Consider the following 23,944-nt stretch of genomic DNA (forward strand, 5'->3'; position numbering starts at 1 on the left):
ACAAGATAACTCAGTCCTGGGTACCGTGAGGACCATCACAAGAGGTACCACCCCTTGGTTTGGTTTGCAACCTGGGTTTTCCAGAGACTCAAACAAAGAAAGGGCTTTTGGGATAAAAGTGAGTTTGAACTGACACAAGGTCTTCCTTCCGATCCAGCAAACAGAAAGGACCTTCTATCCAAGGCAGGCTCCAACATTTGGGGAAGGCCTGGAAAGACTTTGGATTATTAAGACTCCATAAGTTCTAACAGAATCCAAATGTGTGACTCCTGGTATGTTTAGCGTGTGTTTAAATCTGTTTATTGTTTTTAATATGTGATGAAAACACCGTTGAGCAAACACCTTCCTTTTCCAACATGGAGTTTTCCCACCTACATTTCGCTCAAGCTTCATCCTTCGTGCTCCCCTTGCCCATTCCCAGTCTTACAGAGAACTTTGAAATCCCACTCACCAGGCAAATGTGAGCTTTGGATGGGTGTGTAAGCTTCAGGCCATTGAAAGTGCAGGGAGGCAGAGAGGAGCCCAGGGGAAGAAAGCATTCACAGAAGAGCGTGAGGTCGATTTTTGCAGATTTTAAGGCCAGATGGGATCATTATGACGGTCTGTTCTGACCTCCTGCACATCAAAGGCCAGAGAATCTCTTCCAGTTACTTCTACATCAAATCCATAACTACTGTCTGGATTATAGTATCTCTTTTAGAACAGGATCCTGTCTTGGTTTAAAGACTTCAAGAGATGGAGAATCTATCAAATCCCTAGATAAGTGTATGGACTCCAAGGCCAGAAAGAATAATTGTGATCATCTAGTTTGACCTCTTGTATAACACAGGACACAGAACTTCCCCACAACAATTCCTAGTGGAGAGCATGGGGCAGGGTATTCTTCACCCTGGCTAGCCGATTTAGTCCTTGGGTTCGTATTTTTACGTTGGATAAGTTTTTTCAAGACCTGCTCAGCCCCCACATGGACAATCTGATGTTAAATCCCAGAGCACAGCCAGGGCTGTGAAAAAGACAGCCTTACCTCTTACCACTACAGCTTTAAGGTATATCATGATATAAAGAAGTGTCAGGCCTACAAATCCACCGAACTCCTGCCCACTCCATTTCTAACCTAGGGGATAAGCTGCAGCATCCTGACCACCTCAGAACATAACTTTAATGGAAAACCCCAATATCTGCTGGCAAGCCTGTTTGCCAGAAGCTGGGAATGAGCGACAGGGGATGGATCACTTGAGGGTTACCTGTTCTGTTCATTCCCTCTTGGGCACCTGGCATTGGCCACTGTTGGAATACGGGACTGGGCTAGATGGACCCTTGGTCTGACCCAGCAGGGCCGCTCTTATGTTCAAACAGATGATATTTATACTACAGAAGCATGACACACAACAGGGAAAGTAGTCACTGGGAATATGAAGCAACACATGCAGAGGACACACACATAAAGGAGACTTACCTCAGAGAGAAAGACAAAAGGGAATGCAGTCCCCTTAGATGGGTCCAGCCATAAAAACACTACAACAAAAGAAAAAGCGTGATCAGCCTCTAACTGCTTAAAAAGATACAGGCAACCAGAACCGGCCACCAAGTTGCCCTTCCAATTTCTGCGGCTTTGCTATTACATTTCTTTAAACACAGGAAAGTGCATCTCTCCCCCTGCTGCTGTGATAGATGAAAGCTAACAGGGGTGCTGGCTGACTATACAGAGGAAACAGCAAGACTGATTAGACAAAGTGCAGGCTTTCAATTATACGGTAGCTTGAGGTGTTACCTGCAACATAGCAGATAAAACAATTGTACAGAGAGGTTATTTGTAGTGCAGTACAACTGAGGTCAGTACCCCGCTGTGCCGAATGCTGTAAGCGCACATGGGAACGGTTTGCCTGCACTGCAGCTGGGAGGTTTAGTTCTCAGTCTGGGTAGACGTACAGGCGCTAACTCTGATCAAGCGAGCATGCTAGAAATAGCAGCGGGGCCACGGTGGTGCAGGCAGCGGCTCAGGCTTGCCACCTGAATACAATCCCGTCAGATGTGCATACACGGACGGCTAGCCCAAGCTAGCCATTACCCCTCCCAGCTGCCGTGACTAATGCTACGTCTACACTGGCAATTGAACGACAAAACTTGGGTCTTTCAGAGGTGTTCAACCCCCTCCTCGCCCGAAAGACAAAAGCTTTGCCGCGACAAGCGCCAGTGCGAACAGCGTGTTGTCGGTGGGAGAGCGCTCCTGCCGACAACACAAATGCCGCTTGTTGGGGATGGAAGTTTTCTGTCGGCAGGAGAGCCGACAAACAGCGGCTACACTGCACGGCTGTAGCAACACAGCCATGTCGCTCAAAGCTGTGTAGTGTACATAGCCGAAGAGACAGTCCCTGCTCCAGACAAGACAAGGCGTGGGAGGAGACCAATATTTTGTTTCAGGGTTTGTAATGCCACCGAGAGAGAAGAGGTGGTCCAGTGGTCAGGCCACTAGCTTAGCACCTGAGAGAGCTAGATTCAATTCCCTACTCCAGCACAGACTTCCTGTGAGACTTTGGGCAAGTCCCTTCATGCCTCAGTTCCCCCATCTGTAAAATGAGGATCATGGCACTGCCCTGCCTCACAGGAGTGTTATGAAGAAAAAAAAATACATTCAAGATTGTGAGGGGCTCAGATACTACAGTGATGGCGGCCAGCTAAGTACCTGAGATAGCTAGATCCTCACCCATCACTGGAGTACCTTATCCCCATTTTGTAGATGGGGAAACCGAGCACGGAGAATAAGTCTACCTTGCAGCTTGGATGTGAGATTCCCAGCTCAGGTACACAGACTCACGTTGGCTCAGCTCAAGCTAAAAACAGCTGTATGGAAGTTGTGACACAGACGGCAGCTCAGGATAGCTACCCAAACTTGGACCCAAGGGGTTGGGCAGGCTTGGACTCGGGTGGCACTTACACATTTGAAGTGTTGGACCCATTAATTCATGTTTCTTGAATAGCTCGACACCAACATATGACAGACCTTAAGCTGCTTGGAAGATACCCAACTAAAACAGGGATCTTGCACATACCTGCCCAATAATCTAGGCTGTATGGAAGGAGACTCGCACAGTTTTACATAACCCCAGCCAATCATCTTCAACACAAATGGAGGGTGACGAGAGGAGAAAAGATTTTAGGGCTCGATATGAAAAGGGTAGAATCTCCATAGCAGGCACAAGTAAAGATGGGGTATTAATACTATATGTACACCTCCACAAAAACTCCTCCTTAGAATACTGCTTTAAATATGTACAATTTCCCCACAACATAAAAGGAAGTCTAGAGAGCCCACCTCCTCCAACAGGAGACACTGAAATACACCAACACCGAGCAGAAATGCCTCCTACTGACTCCAGGTCTCCAGTGTAACTCCTGGATCAGAGGCCTAACCTGCACAAGTCAAAAATGGAAGTGAGCTAGGAACAAGAGACATAACAGAAGGCTGGCAAAACTAAAGAGAAAGGAGAGCATACCACCAGAAAGGTCAACCTAAAATGTCTGTGTTTTGATGTCAGGCTATGCTGCCCCCCAGTGAACCCCCCACAAACAGGCATCAAGACCACAGATCTTTACAGGCAGTACCACAACAAATGGAGTGAGTGTGTGTGTGAGGGAATCATTAAAAATACAGTAATTCTTGGTGCATTTCCTGACAGATACAGAAAAGCTGGATAGATAAAAATCAATTATTTAAAAAAAAAATTGAATTTTTTTGATTTTTTTCCTCAAAAAGCATTTTATTTTAAGATACATCAAAGATATCTCATCATGGAATAGGGATTATCAATTCTAATTCTACAGTATGAGACAATATATTCATGTAATGTTTAAGAAAAGTTTCGTAAATTAGTTCCAATTGTTCATGGATTAGGGACCAAATTTTATGGGATTCCAGGGGCTTCTGTATAGATTTAGGTTATTCTTTCTATCTACCCAATGGGACTCAGTGCTCAGTCTAGAAGATACCATCAGAGATGCTTAGTTTTGCAGTTCTCAAACTGTGGATTTGTGTCTCCAGCGATAACATGTTTATTAACAGAAAATTGTTTTTAAATAAATAAGATCATTTTCTCACTAGAAGGGAAAACTATAATGGCAGCAGGCCATAAGAGAGACCCAGTTTGGGAATAAGAACCATTCAAGAAATGTGTGTTCACTGATGATATTTTAAAGAAAAGTCACACCAGTGAATTGGTGAAGGTCACTTAAAGACTTGGATTCAGAGACTGTTGAAATGATAATCTCACTTTTAACAGCAGTAGCTTCTTCTGCCAATGTAGAAAAAATATTTTTTTCCTTTGGACTAAATCAATTTGATCTAAATCAAATCCACCCTGCAGAAAAGAAGTTTGCCCAGCACTGTAATTAAAATCATGCTAGGAAGAGAGATAACAGGTAAGCCAGCCTGCCACTTTCTCAGGGACTTTTTGGCATCTCTGATGTGCTCACCATCTGGAGAAATGGTGAGGGGCTATCCGTACATAAGTCTCAGGTGAACCATAGATGCATCTTCAGCAGTGGAGCGGCTCAAAGCAAGGCCAGACAGCTTAACAAACAGATTAAATCAGAAAAAAGAAAAGGAGTACTTGTGGCACCTTAGAGACTAACTGAGTTTGGGGGAGGGGGGGTTTGAGAAAACCTGGATTTGTGCTGGAAATGGCCCACCTTGATTTTCATACACATTGTAAGGAGAGTAAAAAGAAAAGGAGGACTTGTGGCACCTTAGAGACTAACCAATTTATTTGAGCATGAGCTTTTGTGAGCTACAGCTCACTTCATCGGATGCATACCGTGGAAACTGCAGCAGACTTTATATACACACAGAGATCATGAAACAATACCTCCTCCCACCCCACTGTCCTGCTGGTAATAGAGTAAGGAGAGTGGTCACTTTGGATAAGCTATTACCAGCAGGAGAATGAGTTTGTGTGTGTGGTTTTTGGAGGGGGGGACAGAGGGTGAGAAAACCTGGATTTGTGCTGGAAATGGCCCACCTTGATTATCATACACATTGTAAAGAGAGTGGTCACTTTGGATGGGCTATTACCAGCAGGAGAGTGAGTTTGTGTGTGTGTGGGGGGGGGGGGGGGGGGGGCGGAGGGTGAGAAAACCTGGATTTGTGCTGGAAATGGCCCAACTTGATTATCATACACATTGTAAGGAGAAGTTTCAGAGTAACAGCTGTGTTAGTCTGTATTCGCAAAAAGAAAAGGAGGACTTGTGGCACCTTAGAGACTAACCAATTTATATGAGCATGAGCTTTCGTGAGCTACAGCTCACTTCACTTTAGATAAGCTATTACCAGCAGGAGAGTGGGATGGGAGGAGGTATTGTTTCATGGTCTCTGTGTATATAGGTCTTCTGCAGTTTCCACAGTATGCATCCGATGAAGTGAGCTGTAGCTCACGAAAGCTCATGCTCAAATAAATTGGTTAGTCTCTAAGGTGCCACAAGTCCTCCTTTTCTTTTTGCGAATACAGACTAACACGGCTGTTACTCTGAAACCTGAGATTAAATCAGAGCTATTCAAGAAAACATGGGAGCCTCCCAGACCATGGACAACCACAGGAGAAGCTTGGATAACATCTGTCCATTTGTGTCCATGCACATACTACAGGAAACTCATACCCAACAATACTCACACCCCCCTCACAGGCAACACTTGTGCACACACACACACACACACACCAAGCCACCCCAGGCTCCCCAGCATCTGCCCCGCAGCTGGTGGGAGAAAAGCTGACAGCTCCCTGGCAGGGAGATGCCAGCAGGGAGCTTCCCCGCTCCCTCCTGCAGCCCGGGGGAAGGTCAGACACTTGCTGCCCAAGGCTGGCACTGAGGACTCCTCTGTCCTGAGGCACCCGCAGGGCAGGGCTGGAGCAGCGGTTTAGCTCTGCGAGCAAGGTCCTGTACAGAGCACAGGAGAGACAGACAGCAGGGAGCCACCCGTCTTGGGACAGGTAAATAGACTCCCTTAAGATCAAGCGTCCCCTCAGCCCCCCTCATCATCGTCCTCTCAGCCCCCCTTTCCCCCCCAAGTCACCATCCCCCCAGCTTCCCCCTCCCCCTGGTCACCATCCCCCCAGCTCCCCCTCTCCCCTCAAGTCACCATCCTCTCAGCAAGCCCTCTCCCCCCAAATCACCGTCCCCCCAGCTCCCCCCTCCCCTCAGCTCAGCTCCCCCCAAATCACCATCCCCCCAGCTCCCCACAAGTCACCATACCCCCAGCTTCCCCCTCCCCTCAGCACCTCCTCTCCCCTCCAGCCACCGTCCCCCCAGCTCCCCCAAATCATCGTCCCCGCAGCTTCCCTTCCCCCCCAGCTCCCCCAAGTCACCGTCCCCCCCAGCTTCCCTTCCCCCCAGCTCCCCCAAGTCACCGTCCCCCCCCAGCTTCCCTTCCCCCCCAGCTCCCCCAAGTCACCGTCCCCCCCCAGCTTCCCTTCCCCCCCAGCTCCCCCAAGTCACCGTCCCCCCCAGCTTCCCTTCCCCCCCAGCTCCCCCAAGTCACCGTCCCCCCCCAGCTTCCCTTCCCCCCCAGCTCCCCCAAGTCACCGTCCCCCCCAGCTTCCCTTCCCCCCCAGCTCCCCCAAGTCACCGTCCCCCCCAGCTTCCCTTCCCCCCCAGCTCCCCCAAGTCACCGTCCCCCCCCAGCTTCCCTTCCCCCCCAGCTCCCCCCAAATCACCATCCCCCCAGCTCCCCACAAGTCACCATCCCCCCAGCTTCCCCCTCCCCTCAGCACCTCCTCTCCCCTCCAGCCACCGTCCCCCCAGCTCCCCCAAATCATCGTCCCCGCAGCTTCCCTTCCCCCCCAGCTCCCCCAAGTCACCGTCCCCCCCAGCTTCCCTTCCCCCCAGCTCCCCCAAGTCACCGTCCCCCCCAGCTTCCCTTCCCCCCCAGCTCCCCCAAGTCACCGTCCCCCCCCAGCTTCCCTTCCCCCCCAGCTCCCCCAAGTCACCGTCCCCCCCCCAGCTTCCCTTCCCCCCCAGCTCCCCCAAGTCACCGTCCCGCCCCAGCTTCCCTTCCCCCCCAGCTCCCCCAAGTCACCGTCCCGCCCCAGCTTCCCTTCCCTCCCAGCTCCCCCAAGTCACCGTCCCCCCCAGCTTCCCTTCCCCCCAGCTCCCCCAAGTCACCGTCCCCCCCAGCTTCCCTTCCCCCCCAGCTCCCCCAAGTCACCGTCCCCCCCCGCTTCCCTTCCCCCCCAGCTCCCAAGTCACCGTCCCCCCCAGCTCCCCTTCCCCCCCAGCTCCCCCAAGTCACCGTCCCCCCCCAGCTCCCCTTCCCCCCCAGCTCCCCCAAGTCACCGTCCCCCCCCAGCTCCCCTTCCCCCCCAGCTCCCCCAAGTCACCGTCCCCCCCAGCTTCCCTTCCCCCCCAGCTCCCCCAAGTCACCGTCCCCCCAGCTTCCCTTCCCCCCCAGCTCCCCCAAGTCACCGTCCCCCCCCAGCTTCCCTTCCCCCCCAGCTCCCCCAAGTCACCGTCCCCCCCAGCTCCCCCAAGTCACCGTCCCCCCCAGCTTCCCTTCCCCCCCAGCTCCCCCAAGTCACCGTCCCCCCCAGCTCCCCTTCCCCCCCAGCTCCCCCAAGTCACCGTCCCCCCCCAGCTTCCCTTCCCCCCCAGCTCCCCCAAGTCACCGTCCCCCCCAGCTTCCCTTCCCCCCAGCTCCCCCAAGTCACCGTCCCCCCCCAGCTTCCCTTCCCCCCCAGCTCCCCCAAGTCACCGTCCCCCCCCAGCTTCCCTTCCCCCCCAGCTCCCCCAAGTCACCGTCCCCCCCAGCTTCCCTTCCCCCCCAGCTCCCCCAAGTCACCGTCCCCCCCAGGTTCCCTTCCCCCCAGCTCCCCCAAGTCACCGTCCCCCCCAGCTTCCCTTCCCCCCCAGCTCCCCCAAGTCACCGTCCCCCCCAGCTTCCCTTCCCCCCCAAGTCACCGTCCCCCCCAGCTTCCCTTCCCCCCCAGCTCCCCCAAGTCACCATCCCCCCCAGCTTCCCTTCCCCCCCAGCTCCCCCAAGTCACCGTCCCCCCCAGCTTCCCTTCCCCCCCAGCTCCCCCAAGTCACCGTCCCCCCCCAGCTTCCCTTCCCCCCCAGCTCCCCCAAGTCACCGTCCCCCCCCAGCTTCCCTTCCCCCCCAGCTCCCCCAAGTCACCGTCCCCCCCAGCTTCCCTTCCCCCCCAAGTCACCGTCCCCCCAGCTCTCCCCTCAGCTCCTCCCCAGTCACCCCCCCCCGTGGCCCCAGCTCCCCCGGTCACCGCCCCTCCCCCCTCCGCACGCCCAGTACGGCAGCCGCGCCCGCCGCCGCCAGGGGCAGGCCCCAGCCCCCCTTTACCGTATTCCCTCGAAGCAGCGGGGCGGGCGGTGCCCCGTGACTCCCCCCTTGGCCCCTGGGCGGCAGCGCGGCCCTCACCGATTCAAACAGCTGCGCCGCCCCCCCATGCCCCCCTCCCTATTGGCTGCAGGCCGCGTGTACGTCATCTGATGCATATCACGTGGGGGGGAACTACAGCTCCCAGGAGCCCTAGGGTGGAGCGGGAGTAAATCCCGCGACAGGTGGGGAACTCTCGCCGCGAGCCCCTCTGGGACATGTAGTTCCCAATTAGCTCCCCAGTAACTACACTTCCCGGCATGCAGTGCGGGGTCGGGGCTGGGTCGGGCTTTTGGTGTGGTTCTTGTTACCATGGCTACCCCGAGAGTTCCATCTAGTGAGGGGAGAGGGACAGAGATGGTGAGTGTGAAAAATCTTTGCACTGAGTGTGAAAAGAGGGGCCAAGGACTGGTGAGGGTGAAAAGAGGGGCCAGGGGCTAGTGGGTGTGTAAATCTGTGCCTGGCACTGGTGAGGGTGAAAAGAGGGGCCAGGGGCTGGTGGGTGTGTAAATCTGTGCCTGGCATGGTGAGGGTGAAAAGAGGGGCCAGGGGCTGGTGGGTGTGTAAATCTGTGCCTGGCACTGGTGAGGGTGAAAAGAGGGGCCTGGGACTAGTGGGTGTGTAAATCTGTGCCTGGCATGGTGAGGGTGAAAAGAGGGGCCTGGGACTAGTGGGTGTGTAAATCTGTGCCTGGCATGGTGAGGGTGAAAAGAGGGGCCAGGGGCTGGTGGGTGTGTAAATCTGTGCCTGGCACTGGTGAGGGTGAAAAGAGGGGCCAGGGGCTGGTGGGTGTGTAAATCTGTGCCTGGCACTGGTGAGGGTGAAAAGAGGGGCCAGGGGCTGGTGGGTGTGTAAATCTGTGCCTGGCATGGTGAGGGTAAAAAGAGGGGCCTGGGACTAGTGGGTGTGTAAATCTGTGCCTGGCACTGGTGAGGGTGAAAAGAGGGGCCAGGGGCTGGTGGGTGTGTAAATCTGTGCCTGGCATGGTGAGGGTGAAAAGAGGGGCCAGGGGCTGGTGGGTGTGTAAATCTGTGCCTGGCATGGTGAGGGTGAAAAGAGGGGCCAGGGGCTGGTGGGTGTGTAAATCTGTGCCTGGCACTGGTGAGGGTGAAAAGAGGGGCCTGGGACTAGTGGGTGTGTAAATCTGTGCCTGGCATGGTGAGGGTGAAAAGAGGGGCCTGGGACTAGTGGGTGTGTAAATCTGTGCCTGGCATGGTGAGGGTGAAAAGAGGGGCCAGGGGCTGGTGGGTGTGTAAATCTGTGCCTGGCACTGGTGAGGGTGAAAAGAGGGGCCAGGGGCTGGTGGGTGTGTAAATCTGTGCCTGGCACTGGTGAGGGTGAAAAGAGGGGCCAGGGGCTGGTGGGTGTGTAAATCTGTGCCTGGCATGGTGAGGGTAAAAAGAGGGGCCTGGGACTAGTGGGTGTGTAAATCTGTGCCTGGCACTGGTGAGGGTGAAAAGAGGGGCCAGGGGCTGGTGGGTGTGTAAATCTGTGCCTGGCATGGTGAGGGTGAAAAGAGGGGCCAGGGGAAGGTGGGTGTGAAAATCTGTGCAGGGTGCTATTGAGTGTGAAAAGAGGGGCCAGGGCCTAGTGGGCATGTAAATCTGTGCAGGGCACTGGTGAGTGTGAAATCCATATAATTGCTTGACGAGTATGAAAAGCTATGCAAGAGCACAGCGTACACGGAAAGCCGGGCAGTGAGCGTGGTAATTCTGCAAGGGCATGCTGAGTGTGAAAATACGGTACTGTAAATGTAAACCTGTGATGTGACCGAGCGTGGAGCTCTGAACTGAGTGTGTAGCTCTGTGAATTGGGTGTGTAGGTCTGGGCAGGCAGCAGCCAGGGTGTGCAGCTGCAGTGGGCGCCCAGTTCCCTGGGCCTCACTTTCGGTGAAGCAGCGCTTAAAGCGAGGGTTCCATTCCCGGGATGGCTCAGTGGAAACTGAGGCAGCTCCCCCTGCTCCCAAGAAAGACAGGTTCTAGTTACCTATCCCAGGTTCTTATATGGCTCTCATCACCCTGGTATCTGGGTGCCTTAAAGTGCTTGTAGCCAGAAAGTTGACTGTGTACAAATGGCCCCCGGCAAAAGGCAGAATTGGCATCCGTGTCCCAATTGCCAAACCGCATTCTGCCCTCGCTGAGACCCGTGCAGCCCCACACTCTGTGGCGCTGTCCTTTGTACTGTGCTTGTTGTTTTCACAGTCTTGAGAAGGGTGTGAGCGCCCCCGGAACGAAGCCATTTGCTCACACAGAGAGATCTCTATTAAAGAGGTCTGGCTCCAGCGTCGGGGACCAGCTCACTGTGTCTTTCAGAAGGAGCCTCACTGCACGCAGGATGTTACCAGTCCAGTGGTGCTGTTTGTGGAGTAAACGTTTTCAAAGCATCCCTTTTAACACCATCACTTCTTGTGCTGTATGCCAGGTGGCTGCATTTCAAAGGCAGAGTGATCACCTCATAGGAAAATGGAGGGGCCCTTGTTGAATGCAGGGGAGCTGCAGTCAGGAGACCACCATCTATATCTGGCTCGCCCTCTGACTCGCTGTGTGACTTTGGGCAAATTTCTAACCCAGTTTCCCCACCTGTAAAATGGAGGCAACCACACTGACTTCCTAACATAACACTTGGAAAGCTCAATGAATGAATATTTTAAACAGCTTTGAGCCCTTTGGACGTGTTGTTAGTTTGTCAAGTGCTTGGGGACTGAAAAGCACTATGAGAAAATCAGCTATTAGAACATAAAACAACATCTGTGAAATCAGTGTGCCAGGGCAAAGGCAGCCATGCATTTCCACTTAGGCACGGAGGAATTAGGGAATTTGCCCTGGGTTGCACAAGGAGAGAGTAGCAGAACTGGGAACAAAACTTTATTGTTAGATGGGGATTCTGGGCTGAGCTCATTGGCTCCGAGGGGCAGGCCTGTACATCCTGGGCCAGGAACCAGCTAGCTGTGTCCATCCGTAGTGAATTCAGAGACCTGCACACCACAAAATTAAACATGAAGTTAAATGTTGCCAACCTCAGCTCTCCTGCCCTTTTGATTGGATGCGGTATTCTTGTTCCTACTGTAACGATGCTGGTTCTGGCGGGACCCAACTGAGAGTGCCAATTCAGGACAAATTGCTTGAAGCAGGGCAGTTACTGCCCAAGGCTTCAGAGTAGCAGCCGTGTTAGTCTGTATCCGCAAAAAGAAAAGGAGGACTTGTGGCACCTTAGAGACTAACAAATTTATTTGAGCATAAGCTTTCGTGAGCTACAGCTCACTTCATCGGAAATTTGTTAGTCTCTAAGGTGCCACAAGCCCTCCTTTTCTTTTTGCCCAAGGCTGGGGTCGTTCCACCTCTAAGGCAAACCAAACCAGCCAAACAGAGCAGACTTTGGTCTCACCCCACTGGTTAACCACAAGTCACACAAGCAACTCCCTCTTCTGTGGTTTTTCCTAGCGTGGCCTGAAAGATGAGCATGCGATGGGATTGCTGTAAGATCTCACTGCGGGCACCTCCTCTGGACTATTCCTTCCGAGGCATCAGCTTCATCCAAGGTGTGGCATCTTGTCTCCCAGTCCCTCTCCCACCAGCAGAGCACACACCCCCTTCCAGAGCTGGAAATAGAACCGGGAGTCCTGCCTCCTGCTCTAACCCTTCAACGCTGCTTCCCGAGCTACAGCACAAGGCACCGGGAGTGACCAGAAAAGGCCAGAGAGCAAAGTGGGAAATAAGCCAACTGCACGTTTTAATACTGCCGCCACCCCTGTCGTGTGATGGGATTCAGCCAGAGCAAGCAAAGCGCACAGCCGTGCTTAGGGCCTCTGTCCCCAGTGTCGGGGTTCCCCTGCAAAGGGCGTGTCACTGGGCCAGCCTTTGAGTTATGCATGATGAAGGTGCCGTTAGCTGGCAGCTGGTTCAGTCTTAAGTCAGCTGGCTCCCTGCCGTCCCACCTGGGGCTTCACAGACCCGGCCAGGGACGAGGGTCAGATCCCGGGAGCTCTCTCCCAGAGCAGTCCTGTTACTGACGGGGTTTGCCCTGCCACACAGGTCTCCTAGCCAGCTGGCAGCCCTTCTGCTGCATTCTCAGCATGGACAATGTCAAGCGACGTTGTTTTCAGGGGTGCAATAGGGCAGTGGGGAGGGAACAGGGGGCCAGCCCTCCTCCTTGGCCAGATCTGGGTGGCATCACGGCAAAGTCCCTTCCCTGCTGCCATGACAGAGGCTGGCCGGGCCAGCCTGGAGTGGCGTGGTGACCCTGTACACCAGGTTGCAACACCACTTTGATTTGGGGTGACCAGGCAGGTAACCTGGGCCCCTCCTTAGCAAAACTCTGGTAGTGCCCCCAGCCAGCCTCCCGACCCTGTTGTCCGAGGTGTGGCACGGACCCATAGCCCCTGCCCTGAAGAGCCTGCAAACTCCCAAGACAAGACAGACACAAGGGGAAGGAAGGGCATACCATGACTTGTCCCCGTGGCCCAGGGAGAGGGAGTGGCTTGCCCGTGGTCACCCAGGAAGCTGGTGGCAGAGCCAGAAGTGGAAGCTGGGTCTACTGCCCCTCAGCCCATTGCCTTAGCCACTGGACCAGCATTTCCACCAGCTTCGGAGCAACTAGCAACATGGGTCCCTAAAACACGCCGCAGACGAGCCTGGAGCAAGGGCTAGAAACTGTTGCTGTAGAGAATCAGGCTGTGCCGGCACCGGCGAGGAGCGCGGGGAACCGGCGGCCCCCTCCCTGTCTGATCCTGCGGGAACCCCAGCACAGCTGCGGGGTGGGTTAACCGGAGTGCAGGGAGGTGCCCAGATACTAGGGTGACGGGAGCCGCATCAGAACCAAGGTAGACCGGGTCTGTGTCTGCCCAGCCGGCACTGCTGCAGTACTCTGCCACCGACCGAATCAGCAGCAGATAAGACTCTTTCCCAAGGCAGCTCTAACCCCCCTCCCTGCTCTCCCCACTAGACCTGCTGACAGAGGAGCCCCGGGCTGGCCTCAAGGTGATCAAGCGCTCGGCCGGGGGGAAGCTGCTGACCCAGGCTGTGCGCCTGAATAACAACACCATCAATGAGCTGACCGACTTCACCTCCACCATGGAGCAGCTGCTGGAGTACCCCGACGAGCTCTCCTGGGTCGACCTCTCCTTCAACGACTTGCCTACTATCGACCCGGTATGGCTGAATGGGAGCACTGTGGGATGGTGGCTCAGGGGGTTAGCCCTCAACAGGGCAGGCTCCTAACCCTGCTTCTGACACCAACTCCCCCTGAGGTCTCGGGCAAATTCCTGCCCCTCTATGTGCCTCAGTTTCCCCACCTGTAAAATAGTGGTGATACCCCTCCACCCGCTTTGAGGTGTGCGACTGAAACAGCACCACAGCTGCGTGAGTACAGCTGGATTACACACTGCAGCTGTACGTGGGATATAAAAGCAAATGCTCCCAGGTAGCCCCTTGTAGTGGCACTGGGTGCTTAGTCCATGCCGGTGTTACTGCTCTGCAGCCCTGACTCACCAGACTTTGATTAGAGCCTGAGTGCTCCTCACCGTCCGCTCCAGTCTGCCTCCTGCCCCTGCACTAGTGCAGCCTGGTGGCAGAGGGGAACAGCTGGCAGGGCAGGATTGCTATGGGGAGTGGGGTGATGCCATGGCCACCTTTAGGGAGCTCAGGCAATTCAGGGGATCCCCGCCAGTCGGAGCTGCGGGGGTCTCGGAAGGGCTCAGCGTTGGCCTTACTCTGCTGCCATTATAGAAGCCCCCTGGAGTTCAAGGGGAGCTGACAGGCCAATGGTGAGCAGTTTGGTAAATCACAGCCCTATTGTGTGTCCCCTAAGCTCTGGGCAAAATCAGGCTGCTTTTCCCAGCTGGGTCCCAGTCGGGCCTTGGGTGAGTCCCGGTTCTTCCCTGTTCCTCAGTTTCCCACTCCGCAGAGCTGGGATAGTGGTCCTGCCCCACTTATAGAATCGTAGGACTGCAGAGGTCATCTAGTCCAGTCCCCAGCATTCATGGCAGCACTAAGTATTATCTAGAAAAAAGAAAAGGAGGACTTGTGGCACCTTAGAGACTAACAAATTTATTTGAGCATAAGCTTTCGTGAGCTACAGCTCACTTCATCGGATGCATTCCATCCCTGGCAGGTGTTTGTCCAACCCGCTCTTAAAAATCTCCAATGATGGAGATTCCACCACCGCCCTAGGCAATTTATTCCAGTGCTTAACCACCCTGACAGTTAGGAAGTTTTTCTAATGTCCAACCTAAACCATCCTTGCTGCAATTTAAGCCCATTGCTTCTTGTCCTAACCTCAGAGGTTAAGAACAACAATTTTTCTCCCTCCTCCTTGTAACAACCTTTTATGTACTTGAAAACTGTTATCATGTCCCCTCTCAGTCTTCTCTTCTCCAGACTAACCAAACCCAGTTTTTTCAATCTTCCCTCATAGGTCATGTTTTCTAGACCTTTAATCATTTTTGTTGCTCTTCTCTGGACTTTCTCAAATTCGTCCACATCCTTCCTGAAATGTGGCGCCCAGAACTGGACACAATACTCCAGCTGAGGCCTAGTCAGTGTGGAGTAGAGTGGAAGAATTACTTCTCGTGTCTTGCTTTCAACACTCCTGCTAATATGTCCCAGAATGATGTTTGCTTTTTATTTGCAAGAGCGTTACACTGCTGACTCGTATTTAGCTTGTGATCCACTGTGACCCCCAGATCCCTTTCCACAGGACTCCTTCCTAGGCAGTCATTTCCCATTTTGTATATGTGTAACTGATGGGTCCTTCCTAAGGGGAGTACTTTGCATTTGTCCTTATTGAATTTCATCCTATTTACTTCAGACCATTTCTGCAGTTTGTCCAGATCGTTTTGAATTTTAATCCTATCCTCCAAAGCACTTGCAACCCCTCCCAGCTTGCTATCACCTGCAAACTTTATCAGCGTACTCTCTATGCAATTATCTAAATCACTGATGAAGATATTGAACAGAATGGGACCCAGAACTGATCCCTGCAGGACCCCACTCATTATGCCCTTGCAGCTTGATTGTGAACCATGATAATTACTCTCTGGGAGGTTTCAGAGTAGCAGCCGTGTTAGTCTGTATTTGCAAAAAGAAAAGGAGGACTTGTGGCACCTTAGAGACTAACAAATTTATTTGAGCATAAGCTTATGCTCAAATAAATTTATTAGTCTCTAAGGTGCCACAAGTCCTCCTTTTCTTTTTACTCTCTGGGAATGGTTTTCCAACCGGTTATGCACCCACCTTACAGTAGCTGCATCTAGGTTGTATTTCCCTAATTTGTTTGTGAGAAGGTTCCTGCTCCATGCTCGTAAAGCACTGTGAAATCCTGGGGTGAAAGACGCTAGGGAAAGTCAAAGCCCAGCTGGGGCTGCTTTTGACAGGGGAGTGTCTCATGGCCCAGCTGTTACCCTGGGAGAGGCTTGCTTTGCTTCCAGGCTCTCTGCTCCCTCTCTCACTGGGGCTGGGGGTTTTGTGGTTGCAGGTGCTGACTACATATCCCCAGCTCCGGGCCCTCAACCTGCACGGGAACAGCATCCAGAGCCTCAGTGAGGTGGACAAGCTGGCCGTCCTGCCGTGCCTGCGCACATTGACCCTGCACGGAAACCCCATCGAGGAGGAGAAAGGCTACAGGTGGGGCCGAGGGGCTCAGCCAGCTAACGCTTTGGGGAGAGGGAGGGATGGTGGGTGCAGAGGAGAGCCTAGCCCTGGGGAACAGCTCTCTGCCTTCTTCTGCCAGGGCGTCCAGAGAGCTCGCTTAGGGCCTCCTCCACTCCACTGGAGTCAACAGGCTCCCAAAGCCTTTGATGGTAGCTGGGTCTGACTTGCCCTGACACCGTGCCTCAGTTTCCCTTTGGGGATAATGGTCATTCCTTTCTCGCAGGGAGGATGAAGTGCTTTAAGATCCTCCGTGGGAAGGCCCCAGAGGGCAAAGTGGTACCTGCACGGTGTCAAACACTAGAGCGTCAGCAGGCTCAGGGGAATAAGAGAGAGGACCCGCATGCAACCCTCTCTAGCTGTCGTAGCATTGACAACCCACATGGCTCATTCTATCCTGGCCCCTGCGCCTTGCCCTGTCCAAGGCCCCACAGCAAGACTCCTGGGATACACAAACCAGGCCATGCCAAGGGAAAACTTTTAAAAGGGTGGGTCCGGCTCCTGTCACCCCCTGCTCATGAGCCGGCCTGCCCCATGCATGTGCGTCTACAGAGCCTCTCCACAGTGCCGGAGGGCAGCCAGGGCCAGAGACCCTCATCAGGACCAGGGTCCCCTTGCACTGCGTACCGCACGTTCATATAGTGAGAGTCAGTCCCCAGACCTCACCCAAGGCCACCAGCAGGGCAGGGCAGCGGCAGAGAACCCAGATCCCTTGAGTCCCTGCCCAGTCTCCTCGCTCACGCTGGAGTTGTGTAGGCCCCAAGCAGTGGTTCTGGACTGGTGGTCGGAGAGTCACTTGCCATCGCTCCGAGACGCATGACGGAGCAGGCCGGCCAATCAGATTTTAAATTTAGTGATGCCTGGTACAGCATCGGTGCCAAGATCCACCCAGCCAGGGAGAAGCCCACGGGAAGCGCGTGGCTGGTCTTGCCCTTGATTTTATACAATCTGCTCTGCTCCAGTGCTCAGCTGCGGCGGGGCCTAGTGCCAACATGATCCCACAGGCACCCCGATCAGACACAATGGGCTGTGTCTGGCCATAGGAGGGAGGTGAAAGAAGGCAGACCAGGGGCTCCTGGGCCGCACTGATTGCAGCAGATAGCTATGCCCCCCTTGGGAGAGGAAGCAGTGCCTTGATCTACTACCAAGGGCTTCTCTAGGCCCAAACTGGGGGGTACAGCATGAGCCGCAGGATGGGGAGGAGAAGCACCCCCCGCCCCCGGGCGTTGTGGTGGGGAGGCCAGAGGACAGGGAGTGGCCCTGGCCTGCTAGCCCACGCCGTTCCGGGCCTGACCGGCCGCTCTCCCGCAGGAGTTATGTGCTGTCCGTGCTGCCCCAGCTGAAGTCCTTCGATTTCAGTGGCGTGACGAAGCAGGACCGCTCCACCGCCACCATCTGGAGACGTATGAACGTCAAACCCAAGAAGGTCAAGAAAAGGCAGGACGACTACTGAGGGGACAGGGCCTTTGAGGGACGGGATGAAGCAGCAGCTGCACCATTCAACAGGGCCCAGTGCCATGGCCTGTGGGGGCGGAAAGCCCGCGTGTTCGCTTAGGAATAAAGGCTTAGAGCTCTGTGGGGTAGGACGATGAATCGCTACGAGGGATGGGGCTTGGTCATCACTGGAAACGGACAGGGAGGGCTGCCATGGCAGCGGGCTGGGTACACGCCTGCCATTGTTGGCACGGAGGGTCTGTGCTCAGCTCGCTCCACCAGCTTCTCCTGAGGGGCTGAGAAGTGCCCCTCCTCCTCTCCAGTGATTGGCAGGCAGCTGGTGGGGAAGAAATGGGGCCCTGGGCCTCCAGGAGGCGTCTGACACTAAGACCCGGTTGTGCCCCCAGCACTGGATGAGCTGGCCTTGCCACGCTGGGCTCCTTTAAGATGTTCCAGCCCCCTCCCCGCCCAGCCAGCTCCTGCTGAGGCTGCCAGCGAGAGTCCACCTGTGGTCAGGGGGTGCTAGCGATCCCACGCCGGCTGCTTCCTTCTCAGCACCGCTCCCAGAGGCTCGGGCCCTTGGCTTGCTCACGGGGTTTCTCTACGGCTGGACTGTAAAGTGCAACCCCCGGTGCCCAGCACATCAAACCCAAAGCCAGCCAGGCAGGAGCAAGGTAACAGAACTGTCCCAGCAGAGCCCCCAGCTAGAGCCCAGGGGCAAAGAGAGGGGTCCCTACCCGGGGAGGCAAACAGCTCAAAGTGCTACATACAACAGGACTGTCCATCTTCCACGCCACCTGCCTCCCTTGGCCCCAGCAGGCAGGCTCTGCAGCGTGAGCCCAGTCGCTCCTGCGGGCACTGACCTCATCATGCGCTCAGCCCACCTCCAAACGCTCGGTCTCCTTACTAACAAGCAGAGGAGGCAGTCGTCCAGGTAGGGATGGGATGAGCCTGAAGGCCCCTGGCTCCTTTGTGGGAAGAAAGCTGGTAAGTGACTGTCCCACGTGACCATTTGATTGATCATGGGCTCCCATCAGTCATGAGGCCTGCAGCTTCTAAGGCTACTCTGCCCTGCCCCCTGGGCTTTAGTGTTTAATGCTCAGAGTCATTCCCAGCTGAGCCAGCCAGGTTTCCCTTGTGCCACAGGGTCCTGAGCTAGTCGTGTCATCCCCATGCAAGTCCCTGCCTGCCACTGTCATCACTTCCCCAAGAGGCTTCTAGCACAACTGCTCCAGCCCCTTTCTTCACTCCCTCCTCCCCCACAACAGGAAATTGTCACTTCGCCCTTTGTCTTCCCAGAGGCAGAGTTTGCCCAGAGGCAAATCAGAAGCTCGGCTGATAAGAGGCAAAGCATGTTCGAGCCAGCCCAGGCATGGGTGCCGCTAGGGTAGAGTGGCAATCCGATCCCTAAAGAAAAGGAGGACTTGTGGCACCTTAGAGACTAACCAATTCATTTGAGCAAAGCTTTCGTGAGCTACAGCTCACTTCATCGGATGAAGTGAGCTGTAGCTCACGAAAGCTTTGCTCAAATAGTCTCTAAGGTGCCACAAGTACTGCTTTTCTTTTTGCGAATACAGACTAACACGGCTGTTACTCTGAATCCAATCCCTGACCGTTAACTGATAGTGCATGCCCAGTGGGCTAGGTGAGGGCCTGGGACTAGCACTGGTTCCGTGCTGTCAGACCCATTCCCCTCCCAGACACATCTTCCCCCACCTCCAGCTGTTCATTGTCCCTACTGCTTCCCCAAGGCCACTTCAGTGACTAGAGAGGCTTCGGTAAGGCCCCAATTGGGTAGATACTATCTGGCCCAGGAGCTCCCTTCTCCGAGAAGTACAGTGTGGGGAGGGAGCCAGGGTTCCATCTGTGGCTAGTTCTACACTGGATCTGGCATAGTTGAGAGCAACCTCAGGGCTGCTCTAAGTGACACCAGCCTCTAACCATGCCAAAGGAGCCATTGGCCACGCAAGGGAGGGGTGTAGCACAGCACCTGCCTGGCTCCCCTCTGCCCTGGGGCAAAGTGGCACACAACCTGCTTCTCCACCCCTGAAGGCTCTCCCACCTGCAGGGACATGCAGCCCAGCAGATGTGCCTTGCTGAAGACAGTGTCTCCTCAGACTGAGAAAAAACGGTGGCAAAGGGGTGAAATTCAGCCTGGCAAGGCTGCACCGCCCTCTCCCAGCTCTCCTTTAACACAAGCCCCTGCCCCCACATTCCCTGTGCTTGCCTAGGGGCTGCAGTGCACTTAAGACCCAAGCAGCTGCCAGCCTTGCTAAAGCAGAAGTTTAAGACAACCCCTTTAGTGATGATATGGGGGAGGGGGGGGGGAGAGAGAGAGAGAGTTGTGATCCTCTCCCTAAAGACCCTAATGTGTTAATGCTGCTGAGCCAGCCACCCAAAACCATGGCTGCCTGGGATGCTCAGGCCAGCTCCACAAACCAGAGTGACTGGGGGTGGCAATCACCCTGAATCAGTCCTTCCCCTTGTGCCTGGAAATCCCCATCCCTTGGCCGTAGGAACAGGAATGAACTCAACCAGCTGTGCCAGGAGCAGGTGGTAGAGACGCTCCGGGGTTAATGGTCTGAGGGGTCCTTGCCCCAGTTTTGCTGGCGCACTATTAAACACGTCAACTCTTTCCCACGTGGAATTTCAAATTTTTGAAAGTGGTCCAATTTCTTGACACGGCTCCATGATTTCCATAGGCTCAGACCAGATGAGAGCACAGATCATCTAGGCTGACGTGCACAGTCCTGGCTGGAGAACTGCGCCCTGTGGTCCTACAGCAAGGCCAGTAACATGTGGTTGACTAGAGCATCTCTTTGGCTATGTCTACACTACCCCCCCCACCCCTCATCAACCCCGCTGCATCAATCCCCAGAGCGTTGATTTAGTGGGTCGAATAAAGACCCGCCAAATCAACCGCAGATCACTCTCCAGTTGACCCCAGTACTCTGCCCCAAACGAGAAGAGTAAGGTAAGTCGACGGGAGAATGTCTCCCATCGACCCAGCGGAGTTTGGACCCCGTGGTAAGTCGACCTAAGCTACGTCAAGTCCAGCTACGTTATTCATGTATCTGGAGTTGTGTAGTTAAGGTCGACTTTATGTCTACACTACCGCGGTAAGTCAACCTTAGCTACACAACTCCAGATACGTGAATAACGTAGCTGAGGTCGACTTACCGTGGTAGTGTAGACATAGCCTTAGAAAGCCAACCAATGGCCGTTTAAAGATTATGATGTGCAGAATCCACCGCAGCCCAAGGGAGGATGTTCCAATTGCCCTCTCTGTTAAAAATCGGCACCTTATCTCAGGGATCCAAATTGTGAGCAGAGCAAACGAGTGAAAAACCAGTGGATTTTTTCATTCCAAGAAGCTTACTGGACTGAAAAAATTCAGACTATACAGCTTTTGGTGGGACTGCTCCAGCTGCCTTAAGGAGGTGCGGTTTCATACCCTTGTTTTGTTGCAGTCACATGATGTCTAGATTGCAAAGCAGCCCATCCCGGAGCAGTATTACAGATAAATGCAGTTGTTCTATCGTTTCCACCGACGATCTGATCTGAAGCCAGTGCAGCTCATCCATATCAACTCGACAATCTGAATGCTTGTTAGATCGATTGTGCCACACAGAACACGGGTTTTGATTACAATGGAGGGTATGTCCCTGCTGCACTCAGAGCCGTGACTGCTGCCAAGGGTGCTGGAACAATTTGTGTCGTGGGGGTGCAGAGAGCCATCGAACCAAACTGTAAACCCTGTAATAGGATAGAAACCACTTCAAGCCAGAGGATGCAGCAGCACCCCCAGCACCCCTTGTTCCAGCACCTATGACTTCTGCCCATATAGATGTACCTGAGTTAGCTTTGAGCACACTAGCTCAAACAATATGGGGAAAGCTGTGGCAGCGCGGACTGCATAACCCATCTGAGATACTGAGTATTCTCCTGTTACTCAAACTAGCTGGACCAAAGTAGCCCAGTTACGTCTACACTGCAACCAAAGGTTTGACTGCAGCACATGTAGACATAGCTGGAGTCACAAGGCCTCTGGGTCTCACCTTTATGTCAGGAGCATTTCTGGTAGCAGGCAGCAGCAGCCAGGGTGGCATTTGAAGAAGCCAGCATGGGTTGTTTGGGAGCTACTTTGAGGCAGCTTGATAGGCAGTTCCCCAAAGCTGAGAAGGAAACAGAGTTCAGAGCCAGCAGCTGGCCAGGGTCAGAGGAGAAGATTTTAAAATCCTTCCTGTAAGGCTAGAACTGTGCTAGAAACTAACATTGCCCACAGTTGCCTGCTTTGATGACCAGAATGGGCGCCTGTTAGATTAAAGACTGTCCCAAGACAAGTTTTACATGCAGGGAGCTGATCCAGCCCCACAGCCTGCTCTACAGACAGGGTGGCTCTGTGATTCCCTAGAGCAGCATATTGGCAGAAAGAACCTTCAGTGAGGTCTTCACAAACCAGAGCAAGTCAGCTGGCATCAACTTGTCCTTGGGGAGGATGGGCAATCATGCCCAGGACTGGGAGTCAGTTTGCTTGGACGAGTCTCTTAAACCCCAGTGCCTCAGTTTCCCCTCTGTACAGTGTTTAACACGGACCTACTGCATGCAGGGAGTTGAAAGCTGCTTGGATAGCCTTAGCTAGGCTGTGCAATAGTAGGGCAGACTATTTAGTTGGTAGACACTGGGGCCCTAAGGGGAAAGCTGGCCTTGAATTCTGAACTACAAGTACCCCCATCAGGTGGTCACTTTGCCTTCAACAAGGATGGGCAAGGGCAGCTGTGATAGGTTGCAGGCTCGGTTTAGGCAGAGTGAGAAGACCTTATGGCAGAGGAATTTAGAGAAGCAGGTTGCAGTGAGCTAAGCTACAATTTAGGGCAGGACAACAGAACTAACTCCTCATCTCTTGTGCACTCAGTGGTCTCTTCAGTGACAGGTGGCCATCTCGTCTGGGAGTGCACCTCCAGCCACACAGCATGCCTTGGCCCAGGTAGGCCCTGGGTCAGTACCTATGAGGGAGTCACGCCCCTAGGGCATTAGCAGAGACAGGTACATCCCTGAGAAGTCCTGCTGGTCAGTGGGTGGGAATGCAAGACCCAGAGCCGCAGGGAGAGATCCACCACTCTGCACGGGAGACCATTCCTGACACCTTTGGTCAACACAGTTGAGACATCTTTGCCAGGCAATTCACATTTGATACAAGCTGAGCCAAGTAGCACTAATGAACACAGGGCTGCAGGAAAGGACTCCGTATGAATAGGGCCCTACAAAATTCATGGTCCATTTTCATCAATTTCACAGCCATAGGATTTTAAAAATAGTAAATGTCATGATTTCAGCTATTTAAATCTGAAATTTCATGGTGTTGTAATTGTAGGGTCCTGACGCATAGAGTTTAATGGGGGTGTGGTACTGCTACCCTTACTTCTGCGCTGCTGCCTGCAGAGCTGGGCCCTCGGCCAACAGCTGCCACTCTCCGGCCACCCAGCTCCGACAGCAGCAGCGCAGAAGGGAGGGTGGCCGGGTCTGGTGTTGCCCCCCTTCCTTCTGGGCTGCTGCTGGGGGAGCGCTGCCTTCAGAGCTGGGCGCCTGGCTAACAGCCACTGCTCTCTGGCTGCCCAGCTCTGAAGGCAGCACAGAAGTATAAGTGGCAATACCCCTAAAATAATCTTGTGATCCCCCTGAAACTCCCTTTTGGGTCAGGACCTGCAACTTGATAAACTCTGGTCTCCCCCGTGAAATCTGTATAGTATAGGGTAAAAGCACACAAAAAGACCAGATTTCATGGGGGTAGCCCAGATTTCACGGTCCATGACATGTTTTTCATGGCTGTGAATTTGATAGGGCCCCAAGTATGAATTATACCAGGAGCATTTGTCACCACCGTGCGGCTGGAAGTCTTAGCGTTTATAAGAGCTTATCGCAGAGAGCTCAGGGAACAAGTCAACGGTGCAAGGTGAGGGAGGGAGACCAAGTCGGACAGTCCCGGCAATGGAGCTGGGTTGTTCCACACCCCTACTAAATCACAGCCCGTCGCATGTGTGTGACCACAACCCAGGCCACTAACTGGTTCCAAGCTCCATTATTGCTGAGGGAACTGGGATTATTTAGTCTGCAGAAGAGAAGAATGAGGGGGGATTTGATAGCTGCTTTCAACTACCTGAAAGGGGGTTCCAAAGAGGATGGATCTAGACTGTTCTCAGTGGTAGCAGATGACAGAACGAGGAGTAATGGTCTCAAATTGCAGTGGGGGAGGTTTAGGTTGGATATTAGGAAACACTATCTAGGTGGATGGTGAAGCACTGGAATGGGTTACCTAGGGAGTTGGTGGAATCTCCTTCCTTAGAGGTTTTTAAGGTCAGGCTTGACAAAGCCCTGGCTGGATGATTTAGTTGGGGATTGATCCTGCTTTGAGCAAGGGGTTGGACTAGATGACCTCCTGAGGTCACTTCCAACCCTGGTATTCTATGATTCTATGCTTGATGACGAGACC

At 53.9% G+C, this 23,944-nt stretch overlaps 2 protein-coding genes and 1 long non-coding RNA gene across 3 annotated transcripts in view; 1 reads left to right on the top strand and 2 right to left on the bottom strand.

The window, feature by feature from the left end:
- The window catches only part of NUMA1 (nuclear mitotic apparatus protein 1), a 62,478-nt gene extending 54,049 nt beyond the window's left edge, over window positions 1-8,429 (bottom strand). Inside the window, exons 1-2 of the mRNA XM_048838301.2 lie at window positions 8,342-8,429; window positions 1,457-1,515 (exon numbers count right to left, since the gene is read on the bottom strand). The gene's annotated coding sequence lies outside the window, so the exon portion shown is untranslated. The remainder of the gene's footprint in view (window positions 1-1,456; window positions 1,516-8,341) is intronic.
- A 203-nt stretch (window positions 8,430-8,632) lies between these two features.
- On the top strand, window positions 8,633-20,108 carry LRRC51 (leucine rich repeat containing 51). The gene is made up of 5 exons (XM_048838372.2): window positions 8,633-8,737; window positions 11,818-11,915; window positions 13,319-13,524; window positions 15,848-15,996; window positions 17,332-20,108. Exons 2-5 carry the CDS (start codon window positions 11,831-11,833, stop codon window positions 17,471-17,473), a joined length of 582 nt encoding a protein of 193 aa, XP_048694329.1. The 5' UTR covers window positions 8,633-8,737; window positions 11,818-11,830; the 3' UTR covers window positions 17,474-20,108.
- LOC125631535 (uncharacterized) lies at window positions 11,227-22,697 on the bottom strand. Its single transcript, XR_007354979.2, has 2 exons — window positions 21,513-22,697; window positions 11,227-11,351 (listed from the first exon to the last, which is right to left on the bottom strand). It is a non-coding gene; the product is annotated as an uncharacterized LOC125631535 (long non-coding RNA).
- Window positions 22,698-23,944: the final 1,247 nt, after the last annotated feature.

Source organism: Caretta caretta, chromosome 1, assembly GCF_965140235.1.
Source record: "Caretta caretta isolate rCarCar2 chromosome 1, rCarCar1.hap1, whole genome shotgun sequence".
Taxonomy (NCBI): Eukaryota; Metazoa; Chordata; order Testudines; family Cheloniidae; genus Caretta; species Caretta caretta.

Coding starts and splice junctions, on each gene's coding strand:
- LRRC51 (XM_048838372.2), top strand. CDS start 11,831: ATGAGCATGCGATGGGATTGCTGTAAGATCTCACTGCGGGCACCTCCT. Junction 13,525..15,847: donor ACTTGCCTACTATCGACCCG/GTATGGCTGAAT, acceptor TTGTGGTTGCAG/GTGCTGACTACATATCCCCA. Junction 15,997..17,331: donor GAGGAGGAGAAAGGCTACAG/GTGGGGCCGAGG, acceptor GCTCTCCCGCAG/GAGTTATGTGCTGTCCGTGC.